At 44.5% G+C, this 14,090-nt stretch overlaps 1 protein-coding gene across 5 annotated transcripts in view; it reads right to left on the reverse strand.

Moving 5' to 3' along the window:
- The window catches only part of UNC79 (unc-79 homolog, NALCN channel complex subunit), a 210,975-nt gene that overhangs the window by 40,073 nt on the left and 156,812 nt on the right, over nucleotides 1–14,090 (reverse strand). For all 5 annotated transcript variants that reach the window (XM_040975119.1, XM_040975118.1, XM_040975121.1 and 2 more), the window contains 6 exons: nucleotides 11,506–11,544; nucleotides 8,166–8,278; nucleotides 7,999–8,084; nucleotides 6,993–7,166; nucleotides 4,423–4,491; nucleotides 1,010–1,120 (listed from right to left, as the gene is read on the reverse strand). In XM_040975119.1, the coding sequence (XP_040831053.1) occupies nucleotides 1,010–1,120; nucleotides 4,423–4,491; nucleotides 6,993–7,166; nucleotides 7,999–8,084; nucleotides 8,166–8,278; nucleotides 11,506–11,544 (592 nt within the window). The remainder of the gene's footprint in view (nucleotides 1–1,009; nucleotides 1,121–4,422; nucleotides 4,492–6,992; nucleotides 7,167–7,998; nucleotides 8,085–8,165; nucleotides 8,279–11,505; nucleotides 11,545–14,090) is intronic.

Below are 14,090 nucleotides of genomic sequence, written 5' to 3' on the forward strand. Positions count from 1 at the left end.
ATACTGTATTTGGTGTTATTACACCTTTCTCTTTTTAATTAAGAAAAAGGTATAGGTGTGGAGAAGTTATTTTTCAAGAAGAATTTTAGCAGTGAAAACTGAAGATTACCACGGTGTTAGGAAACCAATGCTACAGGTACACTATCAGATACTTTATCATCAGAAAGACCAAAAAATGAGATCAGGCATGGCGTTTACCATGGCAGAACAGACACAAGCTGGCAAGAAAGGAGATGAGGGTGTCTTGAGCAGAATGAAAACCTTAGTCTATCATCGGGTTTATTATGAGAAAAACAAAGGGATGGATGTGAACAACGTGAGTAAAAGCGCTTTCTGCATGTTCAAGTGAGAACAGGGACACAGATCCTACTGAAAACAGGAAGGCTTGGCCTTTGGAAAGCTGACATTTGCATAACTGTTCTTAAGACAGAAACGCAGTTTGCCTGCCCTCCCCTGCCCATCAGTTCCATACAGGCTGCAGCCCTTAGGCAAGCAGCACTTGTCCATTTTCTCAGTCGTGGGGAAGGGGGTGCTGGAAATAATGCAATAGAGAAACCATTATTACAGCAACATGGCAAAGGATAAGATGCTAACTTCAGAGGCCAGAGACCCAGAAATGGGGAGACAGATGGATGATGAGAATTAAGGAACTGAAATGTCAAGCCCAGAGTCCTCTACTTCGGATGGAAAAGGATGTGGAGTGATGTCTTACCTGTGAATAACGGGTGAGGAGTTTGAGAAGGAGCCACAGAGGTCATTCATATCACAAACATTTCATTCAAATGACCTTACCTCTTCTAAACCACATGACCCTCAACTCTCTGCATTCGTGTATTTCTGGCAGTTCATGCATGGATGTGTAAAGCGTTTTCTCCAGTTGTATTCACTAAACCCCAGAGCTGCTCACTGTAAAACTACATTAACTAACCCGACGGGGACTTGGCACTGATTGGAAAGGTTATGAGCTCTGCTAGTTCTGCTAGTTCTCAGAACACACGTGAGAACGTACCTTAGTGAAGGCTCGGTAGCACAAGCCGCACAGCTCCACCAGGTAGGCCAACGTGAAGACAGCATTCTGGATTACGAAGCTGAGCAGTTTTGAAAATGGCTCCAACAAACTCTGCAGAGAGAGGAGGGCCAGGAAACATCAACCGCTGCATTCTTTCATCCCAAACAAAAGTTAATATCTCCCAATCTTTAATGACGGAATCATTCTTTTCTAAAACGAAAAACCTCTTACCAGGTGACTCTTGTAGCAACTCTGTTGCTCTACTAGACCCTGAGTTGCATCTACAACAAATGGCTCCAAGAACTCAGTCATCGTATTGCTCAAAAATTAGCCCACGCTGCCTGTGGCATCATTCACAAACCCACCTAGACTATTGTCCTAAGTCAGTGTCCACTAAAGCCTTCAGAACTCTGGGAGGTTTGCACCAGATCTTCTGGTCAGTGTCTTAGCACCCAGGGGCATCTGTGTATCACTTTGGGGTCTTCTAGAAGTCTGTCTTCTTAGTGATGTCATGCAAAACATCCTCATATTTCTGAAGTACCATTGGCTTAGAGAAAATCCATGGGCAGCCCCAGCTTCCTGCTGATTCATACCAGGAAGGCACCACCCACTGGGGTTTCTCCATCAGAACTCCACCCATAAAGGGTCCGCTGTAGCTCCACATCCTCTCTTCAGGCATTTAGAAATATCCTACTGAGTGTCAGGCAGAGCAAGGTGCTTTTTCACAGCTGATCTCACTCAAGTCTCTTTGTGTCCTGGGAGACCACATATTTACCTATTGACACAGCTCTAGAATCTAACACAAATGTTTTATACTCTAACTCTAGGACCCTGAATAAATGACTTCCGAATTTTTAAAACTGACTTTAATTTTATTTGAAAGGCAAAGAAGATAGACAGATGGAATAATCTTCCACCTTCCAGTTCATTCCTCAGATGCCTGCAACAGCCATATTTACACCAGGCCAAAGCCAGGGAGCCCAGAGCTGGTATGTCTTCTGTGTGGATGGCAGAGGCCCAAGCCCTTGAGTCACCAACTGCTGCACCCTAGGGCGCACACTAGCCGGAAGTAGGATCAGAAGCAGAGTAGCCTGGCTTGAATCAAACATTCGGATGAGAGATGCAGGATCCTAAGCTGTGGCATCATCCCTGTGCCAAATGCACAACCCTGAAGAAATGCTTGAATGGCTCTGAGATGTAGTTTTCTCCTCTGTGATAACATGCCTTAGTCATGGCCTCATTTTAATAAACCTTTATTAGGATGGTGAGAATGAAAGGACATGGTTATTTGTGTAGAACACATGGCAACAGCGACCTTCATCACAAACCCCAACAACCAGCTTGTTATGTAACCTCGCCTGAGGCCATAAAGCTATGCAATGAAAATCAAATCCAAGTTCTAGGGCAATTTTTCAGAGGTACAATTGCTATGTAGAGAAGACAGGATTTTGTCTGGACACCAAAGAAGTCCATGCCTTAATTCCATGACTTCTAACCTTGCTAGGCCTCACTGTCCAGATTATAAAAGTGAGACATGTTCAGTGAGCAAATTCAATCATGGAGGAAAGTAAAGGTGAGGAAATAAATCATTCGCCGTCTCATCACCAAGCGGTAACACTGTGCATGGTACTTCACTGTACGCCAGTTTACTTAACTCAAACCTTAAACATATGCTGGTTTATTTTTTGTTAACAATATAGCATAAAAAATTTCCAGTGCTGTAGAAGTCACATTTAATATAAATACCACCTAAGTACATCCATTTTTGCACGAGATTTTCATGTTCTCCCTTTCAATAAATTCTCAGGAAAGGAACCATGAGAGCAACAGAAATAAGCATTTTTGAGATTCTTTCTGCCTACTGACACAAAAACCAGTTCATTACATGTTAGTTAACCCTGATAAAAATTATTTTACTTATTTGCATTCCCCACACAAGCCCATGTAATGCTTATCATATGAAAAATCTTAAAGAAAATCTTTGAAATCACATTATTAATTCATTCTGTTTGCTCTGTGTGGATGACTCTCCTTAAAACACTGACATGAACTGGGTATGGCCTTGGTCACACACTCACATTATGCATCCTTGATAGTCAAGAAGAGAACACTGGAGGGAAGCCTGAATGGAAGTCCCAGAATGGGGCAATGTGGTACAATACACCGGCCAAGTTTGGTCTCAAAAGACTCATGTGCAAATCTATTTTCTACCAACCAGCTATGTGAGTAGGCCAAAATACCTCATTTTCTGAGCCTGTTTCTTATTTGTAAGCGAACACATGAACCAGATGATCTCTTGGCAACTTTCTGACATAAACTCGAGTCTATGAAACCACAGTGAAGGTAAACAGGTTCAGAAGACACGTGATGTTGATATACTAACTAGTAATCACCAACTACTGGAATACAAGCGATTGCTCTGCTGAAGGTCATGCAGCCCAGAAATGTAGCCAGGAACAAAAAGTGAATGAGACACTGTCCTGATTTCCTGATAACACTTTCCAAGGAAAGACTGTGTGCAATGCAAGTGCCAACATAGAGAGGTCTATCAGGTATTCTGAGAGCTGATATGCAAGAACGTTAGTACAAATGATCTAAGCATTGTTTCCATTGCACCTCCAAGAATGAAAAGTTCATCAGAGGAAACAGTTTAAGCAAAGACAAAGAGACATGGGCCCAAATAAGAACATTAGTGAAAATTACTAAGCACAACAAATGGTGGTGGCTGTTTTGATGACAATAACAGCAATTTTGAAAGGATGGAGGAGACATGGAAAATGGGAGACATAATGAAATATTAAATTGGCGAGATATGAAGCAACTTCTTGTATGCCAGACTAAGGAATCTGGAGATTATCCTAAAAGAAATGAGAAGTTAAAAAAATATTTTTAAGCAAGGAACCAGTACAATGAGATCCATGTTGAGAAAGACCATTTTCTGGACCTGACATTGTAGTGTAGCAAGTGAGTGCCAATTTGTGTTCTGGCTGTTTTACTTCTGATCCAGTTCCCTGTTAATGGCCTTGTGAAATCAGTGGAAAATGGCCCAAGTGCTCAGGTCCTTGCAGCCCAATGTTGAGCCTGTCTCAGCACTGAAGCCATTTGTGGCGTGACCCAGCAGATAGAAAATTCTCTGTGTGTGCAGCTCTTTCAAATAAATAAATCATTTGAAAAAAAAAAGATTCTTTTCTTGACAATATGAAGATTGGATTGATGGGCATGGGCCAGAACTTGGAGATCCAATTACATACAGCAATATTGTGATGTCCTAGCGTTCTTTATGTTAGACATTGGCCTTGCAGGAGCAGAGGCAAGTATGCCAAAAAAAAGGCCTAACTTGTCTTCAGTGCTGCCTATTTTCAGATCAAACAATAACTGAATAACCAGTTGGTTGCTTTTCTGAACATACATACCCTGGTGGCATTGGTAGAGGGTATCTTCAAGAGGCAAATCATAATTCTCAAACTGGAATCTAAAGAACACTGTGAACAAATATGAAAGAGCAGAAGTCAGTACCTTCTTAATATATCTTCTACTTCAAATAGTTTCCTTAAGCATTTGTTAGCAAAAAGAAACAGCTGAAATATAGCTGCCTCTATAACGTGTCCCATGCCACACATTCAAAGTGATAAGAAATCATTCTCAGGTTTAAAATGTTTAGTTAAACAATATTACTGAACATTGTACTTGAATATCTGTAGCTGTATGCAGAAAGTTCTTTAAAGCAGACTAAGCTGGTGTTCTGCAAACAGAACCCCTAGAGCAGAGTGCCTCTCTTCCCTGGAAACCCAGTGGAATGCAAACCCTGAGGATCCACTCCTCTGAATCAGGGACTCCTAGATCAGCACCAGTCACCCACATTCTACCAAGTCCTTCGGGGACATGGATGACGCACACTCAAGGCTGGGATACGTTTCTCCATGAGAAGTATAAAAACCGCACACGGTGTATCAACGGTAACATTTTCCCCCAGAGATTAAAGACAAAGGCAGGTGCCAAGGTTGTGGATTCAGGTGCTGCTTGGGATTGCCACAACCCACACTGGAGTACTTGGCTGACTTCTACCCACCCCACACTTTCGATCCCACTGCTGTGCCTGGCTGGCAGCAGATGATGGCCCAGGTTCCTAGCCCCTGCCACCCAGGTGGAGACCCGGATGGAATTCCTAACTCTTGGTTTCAGTCTGGCCAGGCATCACTCTGTGTTGCAGGCATTTGTGGAGTGAACAGTGGACAGAAGATCTCCCTCTCTCTCAACTCTTCTTCTTTTAAACAAATAGACAAATGTTTTAAAAAGAAGGCAGAAGCTGATTATAGCCAATGCCCAGATCTGACCTCGCAGGTCCAATTCCTACAGAAATTCTGAAAATATTTGACAAGTATCTTCTAAGGAAAGCACCGGTCCATTTAATCTGCTCAGTAGCCATGGGAGCTGATGTGACATTTACCCTGATTCAAGACAAGGGCTGAATACTGGCTGTCTCCCATAGTGATTGAAAAATCAGGAAATGTTATCTTAGAAAGAATGGGAAGGTGGGCAACATAAGACCTGTGTTCCCTTGTGACGACATCAGCAGGTGACGGACAGCACACAACCTCCTCCCTGGAGTGGGAAACCTTTGTGCCAAAGGCCACTTGAATGGTTATAACATCATTTATGGGCCACAGAAAATAATCAACCGAAAAGCACTTGCCATAGCTGTGCTGAGTTTTGAGTGCCCCCTATGCATCCCTTGGCAGGGGAGACCTAGTATACTGGACACCCCCCACGCCTGTCACAGAAGGACAGGGGCCACCCAATTCTCAAGAGTCATTTTCCTAATTATCTGATCTCTTTCCACTTCATGAATCAATCTTGCTGACAAGGTCCCTATGGGCAGGGCTGACTGTCACCAATTAGGCACACTAGTTGCTTACGGCTAGTAACATCCCCGACTGGTCAGTGTTCACGTGAAATATGTTGACTGTCACACATGCATGTGGGCATTTGCCCTACTTGTTCCTGTGCCTTCTCTCACCAGGGATGGCTCTCTGGCTCTATGAAAAATGGCCACGTGAAAATGTGTGCGATGCCCGGTCCTTGTGCAGTAGCTCTAAGAGGGATCTTTGAAAAGCTCATAGTTATGAAAAGACTGTGTGTGGATTTCAGTCCTTCTGCACCATGATAAACTAATCCCTCCTCTTGAAAGTGTTTACCGATTTAAGAGGTAGCAGAAGGGACACAACTCCAATCTACTGCTTCACACTCAAAATCCCCAGCCAGGCTGGAGCCAGGACAGAAGAAAGCCAGGTGCTAGCAGCTCAACCCCATTTAACCATCACCTGCTGCCTCCCATGGCTGATCTTCTCACTGCCACCACCGAGCTCTTTCAGTCACACCACCTCTCTGAATTTGCAGTCCTTTGTCTGGGAACTGGGGAGCCTGGGAAGGAGTTTTACACTGCCCTTCCCCCGCCAAGCAGAGTACCTTTCTGATCTTGCATTGAACTTGCTTGTATGGATAATGATGGTTAGGTCACCAGTCTCCCAGCAGGTAAGGAAGTATGGTTGTGATGGTATGATGTTGGGGGTAGGGTAATCAAAGAGAACATGCCTTCCATGAGCACATAAGCAGAGCCATCTCTTACATAATTCTCTAAAATTGTCTTTCTTTCCTACGTCAGCTCCTTCTAGACAAAACTATTTAGCTATTTACTTAACATCCACCTGAGAAAAATTTCTACATTTAAAAAAAATTTCACTACCATCTCTCTGACGTGTTAAAACACCCAACCCCTAAGTCTAGTCACGATTAGTGAACATAACGGCCAGTCTGCCTTGGAAAGAACAACCCAGAAAACTCTCATGCGGTAGAGGATTCGGGTCCCTTCAAGTCCTGGGTGATAGGTTTAATGCCCTCTCGAGATTCTGTTTCTCTCACTGCTCTCTGTAGGCAGAAGGTCCACAAGGGTCAGAGGTGAAGAGAGGTCCTGCTGTCAGCTCACCTTCAGAGGTAAAACGCAAGGCAGCTTGGCGAAGAACGTCTGGAACTGGTTGCTGATTGTAGTCCAGAGGCTACTGGGAGAATCCATGGGCAAAGCTTCCATGAAAGTAGCCATGTTTTCCAAACAGCGTATCATAGCACCCCCTGCTGGTAAATTCTTTTTGTTATTTAGACCCTAAAAACAAAAGCATAGGCAGTCAACTGCTGAAACTGCGTGGAAGTTCATAACAGCTATTGGGCGAGCAGCATTTGGAAAATGACATATTCACGCTAAAAACATGGGTTTGAGTTCCTGCTCAACAATCATTGCAAAAGCAAGGAGGACTACACAACGAACGAGTCCAGATGAGCTGAAGAGGGAGTGTGGGTGCTCTTTAAACTTAGTGAGAGGTGGAAAGTGAGTGAGACCTATGACACATCTTCCAAGGACAGGTGTCCAGACACTAGGGAGGCACAACAAATGATGCTTGCTGGGAAGGATGCCCAGGGCACCCATGGGGTGCAAGAATGACAGAAACAGCAGCTTTTCTTCCTAGCCACTGGTACTGGCTAACAGAGAGGACTAACACATAGTGAGCTTGTCTGGACTTCAGGTCCCGAGATGTAGTGTGTGCTACTGCTCAACGCACCACTCCACACTTCAAGGGCCGGACGATACCAGGAGGCCAGTACGAAGCTACAGCCCACCACTTAGCTGAGGACGGCAAGCAGCTTTAAATCAAGGGCTGGGAACCTGCTTCCTGCCAAGGGCCATTTGGATATTTATAAGATGTTCAACTTAAACATCTGCCTGATATAGATTTATTGAATTTCAATCCCACCTACAGTTGCCTTAGCAGGGCCAGACCAAATGATTTCATAAGCCGTGAGTAAGACTTCCCTGAACTCTGCTTTAACAACATAGTAAATCCGTGTAATATTTACTTAATTTTTAAATTAAGTGACTTTGCCTTCCTTCCTCAGCAGAAAAGCACACAGAGCTGAGAGCAGCATGAAAGCAAAGCTACCTCCAAGAGCTGGCTGAGAGCGGCGATGGAGCTCAACTCATTGAAATCCATCAAAGACGTGGCCAGGGTTCGTAAAAACGTCCCATCTGAAAAAGCCAACGACTGGGTTTAGTGGTGTTGGGGACCCAGGAGGTCTGTGGGGTCTGGATCCTCGACGGGTCAGTTACCTCTGATCGTGCTCTGGAACAGCTGCGGGAAGATGCCGTTGGGTGCCAGCTGATGGAAGATACAGCGCAGGAACTGCTTGGCCACCCCTGCTGCATTGCCTGGGACCATCATGCTGGAATGGGACAAAGGAAAATGGGATGAGGGCCACGCACTTAGCCATTACTTTCTTCATCTACAGTTCAGGCATTTATACATCAGCCCTTCCGGGGAGCAGTTTGTTGCATTTTTGTCTGTAAGACAAACTGTTTCAATCAGACCTTACCCACCCACGTTAACAGTATTGGGAAGAGAAGACGGACATGTCTGAGTACTTCTGGGCTTATTCTAGGCCCCTGAAGGAGCAGAGGAGGGATCTGAGGCCCAGAGAAGAAAGCCATGTTCCTAGTAATGGCAGAGGCAGGACCAGAACTCTGGCTGCAGGATGGACAGCAAGACCTACGCAGGCAAGTGGCACGGGCTCCAAGAGAGCAACCCCGAGGCACGATGCAGGGGGGGAGACTGGTCACTCCCACTGCAAGACTGGAGAGTTATCCTGGTGCATCCAAGCTGGGATTTGTCTAAAGGACACGGCTTCAAAGGCACTACTTCCCCTTCACCCACTGTCCACTTCTGTATGTCAAAAAGGGAAGCCTAAAGAAGTTTCTGGGACCCTGTTCCCTAGAATTAGGTTTCAGAGATGATTCAGGGACCAGGTGAGTAGAACAAAGAAAGAAGAAATCAACGAGTCCAGTGGATGAAGGATAAAAAGGCTCACTTTCCTAAAATGAATCCAGTTATGGCCCCACCATGTCATGCCTACCCTGAAATGTTGGTCCAAACTTTTAGGTCAAAAGTGATCTTCAGGAAAAAGATTAGACCAAATGTAACATACTTAACACACGCCACGGTAGCTATCACTAACAGTGAAGTATTGTTCACTGAAATTTGCTGAGACAAGAGAAGGCCACCAGGTGAGGTTATGGGAATGAAAAGGTTATGCCTAAGTCCCGTCACCTTACATATAGGGCACCTACAAAGCTAAAACTGTATAATAAATATCCTGCTGATGGTCACTGTGAAATAAATGAAAGTACTGCATCACTGAAATATTCACACAATTAAAACACTGGGATTTCATGGGCTGGCTTGACCATAGCAGTCAATTCACAAGAAGACATGCATATCAAAATACCATGCTGCGTGTATTAAATATTGACAATTTTTATTTGTCAAGCATACCCCAATAAATATGGAAAAAATAAATGACCATATGCAAAAACCGAACTTAGGTTAAGTATAAGTATTTTGGGGGTAAGTGTGTTGACATCTGAGATTTACACTGAAATGCATCCCAACCAAGACAAAACAGACTGTGGAGATACGGTTGTGCATATGATTAAGCAAATAAGATGCTCACTGTTGGATGTAGGTAATAGGTGTGTAAAAACAGTATGCCTAAAAAGGTTAATCATGTAAAAAATCTAAAAGAAAAATGCTTATAAAATTCTGTGTTGGAACAGGGCAAGAGAAAGGAAAGCAGACACTCTCAACCCAGAAGCTGTAGGAATCCAGTCCTGACAACAGTGCCTCACACCTGCAGGAGTGATTAGAAATACACTCACTCACACACTATCCCTTGTACTTCATGGAACAGACTACTGTCCTCACACAGGTAACAGCAACCAGTGGACCCAAAGTAACACCTACATCCGTCCTCACACACACACACACACTCATGCACAAAAATCACATCATTTTTTAGTGTGCTCCAACTACCACCAGAAGGAAGTTCTTGCACACTCGGGTAAGCCCAGGTCGTTAAGAGTGTGCGGCTCTGTGCTGTGGCCACCCTGGCGCTGTCACAGCTCCCTGCGTGCTAGGTGCCTCACCGCCGCGGGTGTCTTACACTGACTGTTACACAACTTCTGGCGTAGTGAAGCTCAGCTCATGATTTCAGCTCTTGTTTGAAATCTATCACTTCTTAAGGAAAGTCCTTCCCTCCTTCCTCGCCACCCAGAAGAGACCATGGTATCAGCTCTGCTCTAGGCTTGTCCATCTCTGTAAATAGAACACTCGGCCAGCTTGCAAACCACTCTCGCCTCTGTAACTCCTGCCCTTTTATCAGCAAATCCTGCTGGCTTGACAAACCTTCTCTCTACCTGAAATCAGATCGCTACCATCGTCCACCTGGAGGGGATCTCCAAACTGGTTTTCCGGCTTCGACTCTTACCCACCAAGACTTATTTTAGGATCACGAGCCAGAATAACCCTTTCATTTGATTTGGTTTTAAATTTCCCCTTTGAAAAACTGCAATGCTATTCTGATAAGAACACTTGCTTGAGAACTGGCCTCTCAACAGCATCTTCAGGGAACCATGCATCACTGTTGGTTACAGGTGCAAGGCTGGAGAGAGCCGCTCAAGTGAAACCACGCCTCTTCCCTGGCAACTCCCCTTCTCCCTCCCCCAGGTTCCAGCACCCCGTGTTTCTCTGTCATCCTATGAATTCAAAAGAATGGGCCTCCGAAACACAGGGCAAAGGGTGTCACTGCTCCTGGCCTCAGCGACAACCTTCTTCACTCAGTAAAAGCTGAACTCCCTCCAATGACCGACAGGGCACTTACTACCTGGCTGCCTCCCCGTTCCCTGGTCCAGCCTGGCTCCTACCATCCTTGGGCATGCTCCTTCCTTCCCAGCATTTTCCTGACATTAAGGCACTGGATTTGCTCTGTCTGGAATGTTCTCTCTCTAAACTGCTGCCTAGATGGCTTGTTCATTTCACCCAAGTTTATTCAAATACTTCCTCAGAGAGAACTGTCCTTGATCATGACCTCTAAAATACTACCTGCAGTCACGATCTGTGATCTAGACTTACTTGGGTAATTTCCATAGCATTTAGCAGTAAAATAATATTAAATGGCAGATTTCTTGGTGGCTAACTTGCTTATTTCTGCTTTCCTAAGTTCCACCACAGCCAGACTGTGCTGCTTCGTCAACCACAGCACCCTTCATCCTCAGCTGTCTCTATACTTGTCTTTCACAGCACTTGGCACAGTTGACAAAGGCAAGTGAGGACAATGATTTTATCTGTGTTTGCCTCCCTGGGAGCCTGTAAACCCACCAGGGTAAGCATACAATTCTGTCACCAATTAAAACCCAAGCATCTTGCAGAAGACGGACATCAACGTGTCTGTTGACTGAAATGAGAGAACGAATAAAGGTGTGAACAGCAAATGGACAATCAGTACTCTCTGGGGCAGCAGCTGGGACCCCCGCTGGTCCTTGCCAGGGGTGAACTGGTCACAGAATGAACGTGCACAGGGGACAGAGCAAGTGAACCTGGGCTCACGTGAGGCCTTACCTTTCTGCCTGATTGGAGAAAGTGGTGCTGGATGCCAACCTAGGAGAGAAAGGAAACAGAGTCACATGATGGCCAAGGCTGCCGTGAGGCGGGACGAGTGTCCTGGTGGGGCCTGCTGCCGCTCGGTGATCCGTGGAAGAGAGGCTAAGGGGCTTCAGAAAGCGGTAGGATGAACAAAACTGTGCAGTTTTTTGGGAGCAAACTAATCTTTGAATCCTCTTTTTCTGTAAACTTTTTGAAGCTCCCTTCTGTGGCCACATAGAGGATATTTTTGAATAGCGATGGGGGCCCACTCAGAGCTCACTCTCTTGGGACACAAATAATCTGTTTTTTGTGTCAAGTCAGGTATTTCCTCAGACAGGCTCTCAGCCAAACTTTTTTCTATCAAACAACCCATCAACAAAATGATCTCCACAGCAGGTGAGTAGATATACCAAGGCAAACCTGACCTAAACTGTCCCCATTTTAACTCAACTAAAATTCATTGCTTGGTGTCCAATAAATCTAACTATAATGAAGCACAAATGTTAAAAAAAAAAAAACCTCTATTATCATAGGATACAGAATAGATAATAGAATAGATAACAGATAACTGTTGAATTAATATGATAAGCAAGAAAACCTATTCTACTGATAAATAGATTTTAAGTAATTAATAAATGATATGTAATTTTGACAAGCTTATGGGACTGGGTGCATCGAAATAGTCTATATGTCATCATATCAAAAGGAAATGTCCTAACTTGGATATGAAAGGCTGCAGCTAGAAAAGGGAACAGGGGTAGTTTAAGAGGCATCTAAGTTTAAAGCAAATTACCAAATCACATGGAAAGGCTTCGGTGATAAAAGAGGGTCACGTTGAGCTTCTGCACGCACAGAACACCCTGGGAATGGATGGAGCCCGCGGTCACCTGCACGAGTGGACAGTCAGCCCCTGTTCCCATGGTGTAACTGAGGTACGCAGGGAAGCCCTGGCATGACAGCTGAGTCTCACCTTGGAAGCTCCCGTGATCACCCTGGGCTGCTGAGGACTGCGGCGGTAAGAGTGCTCGCCCTGCCTCTTACCAGCCTGCCCCAGGAGGCAGACTTCAATACATGTACATGTAAACATGTTGTTCGCATCTGTTACTGTTTTTCCCTTGTTTTCTTCAAAGCTCATGTGCTTCCAGCCTGAGTGCTGGCAACGTTTGGAGAAGGATTATCTTTGTTTATGCTAAAATAAAAACAAACCCCTCCATGTATCTGTTACAACTCAGAGCAGCTGCTTCATGAAGATGGTAACAGACCTAGACAATAACTCTTTCTTGTCTAAAAGGAGAAACTCTCATAGCAGAAATGAGACCTGACATCAATTAAAAACTCCCAATTGCACCAGTATTGCTGATAGCGGATACATTGTTTACTCCACAATTATTGTGATTAGTTTGAAATCAAGGACCTAAATGAAAATTCCATCTTTTCTTCTCTCTCTGTATCTCCATATTCATTATTTCTTTCACACACTGGCTGTTATAAAGTCTAGAGTTGGAATAGTTAGGCTTAACTCACCACTATCTCTGGCACTAGAACTTCTGAGTGTGCTACCCCCAAAAAACGTGGGAAGAGAGGTGAAAGGATCATACATTCATGAGGGCTTTTTAATGCTTTGCTATCTGTCTTTAAAATAAAGATTTTTTAATTAAAAATATTATATTCAACCTTCATTAAAATCCTCTTTGCCCTTCTTCAGAGGCCAGGAATTTGCAAATCCCTGTTGTTGTTGTGCTGCCTCTTGTACCTCACCTCTTCCATCCTGAATTCCCACCGTTGCCCTAAGTCACACCTATCCTAGATGGCTTCTCAGACAGGACTCTTCAACACCAGGCTACAAATATCCAGAGGGCTCGAGCCAGGACTTAGGGCCTGTGGCCCTGGGCTAGCACCACCAGCAAACTTCACGGATTCACAGAGGATTTAATCCAGTCCTCCCTTCCACATTGAGTTCAGTTCTCGGATTAGGACTGCATTCACATTGGTGAGATACATCATTTATCATCTACTGTCTGTCTGCCAAAGGAAATTTTCATAATGTGCACACTCTCAGAGCAGCCGAGCCTCACCTTCCCTCATCGGGCTGATGGCCTGGTGTCCTTCCTTCTTGTGAGTCAGAAATGTGAAGCTGCTCTCACTCTACACTTATTCTCCCACATACCAATGCCACAAGCTGCAGGGTTACTCGGCGAATCCATCTCAAAATTCAAAGAGATGATAACAATACCAGCAGTAACAATAATGAGAATGATAGTGGTGGATCCTTGCAGTGCCTCCTACGAACCACTGATAGTGCTGCACTGTCAGCTCAAGCTCACGGAGTAACATACTGTGATAAATGAGGGTTTTCTATCACAAGAGCAGCTTCCTCTACTTTTGCTCTGATGTTGTGACTTGACCCTACAATGCTGAGGAACCCAGTCAAAAGAGCAGTTCATCCAGTTTTTAACACTAGTCTGGGTTAACCCCTAGACAGCAAGCATCTGAAGCGTTACAAAACACTTCACTGCAGAACCATAGTTCTTATTTCAACAAGTAGCTTGCAGCAGGCTCCC

This window comes from Ochotona curzoniae, unplaced genomic scaffold, assembly GCF_017591425.1.
Source record: "Ochotona curzoniae isolate NIBS_2020 unplaced genomic scaffold, NIBS_Ocur_1.0 contig_2688, whole genome shotgun sequence".
In the NCBI taxonomy this organism is placed as follows: Eukaryota; Metazoa; Chordata; class Mammalia; order Lagomorpha; family Ochotonidae; genus Ochotona; species Ochotona curzoniae.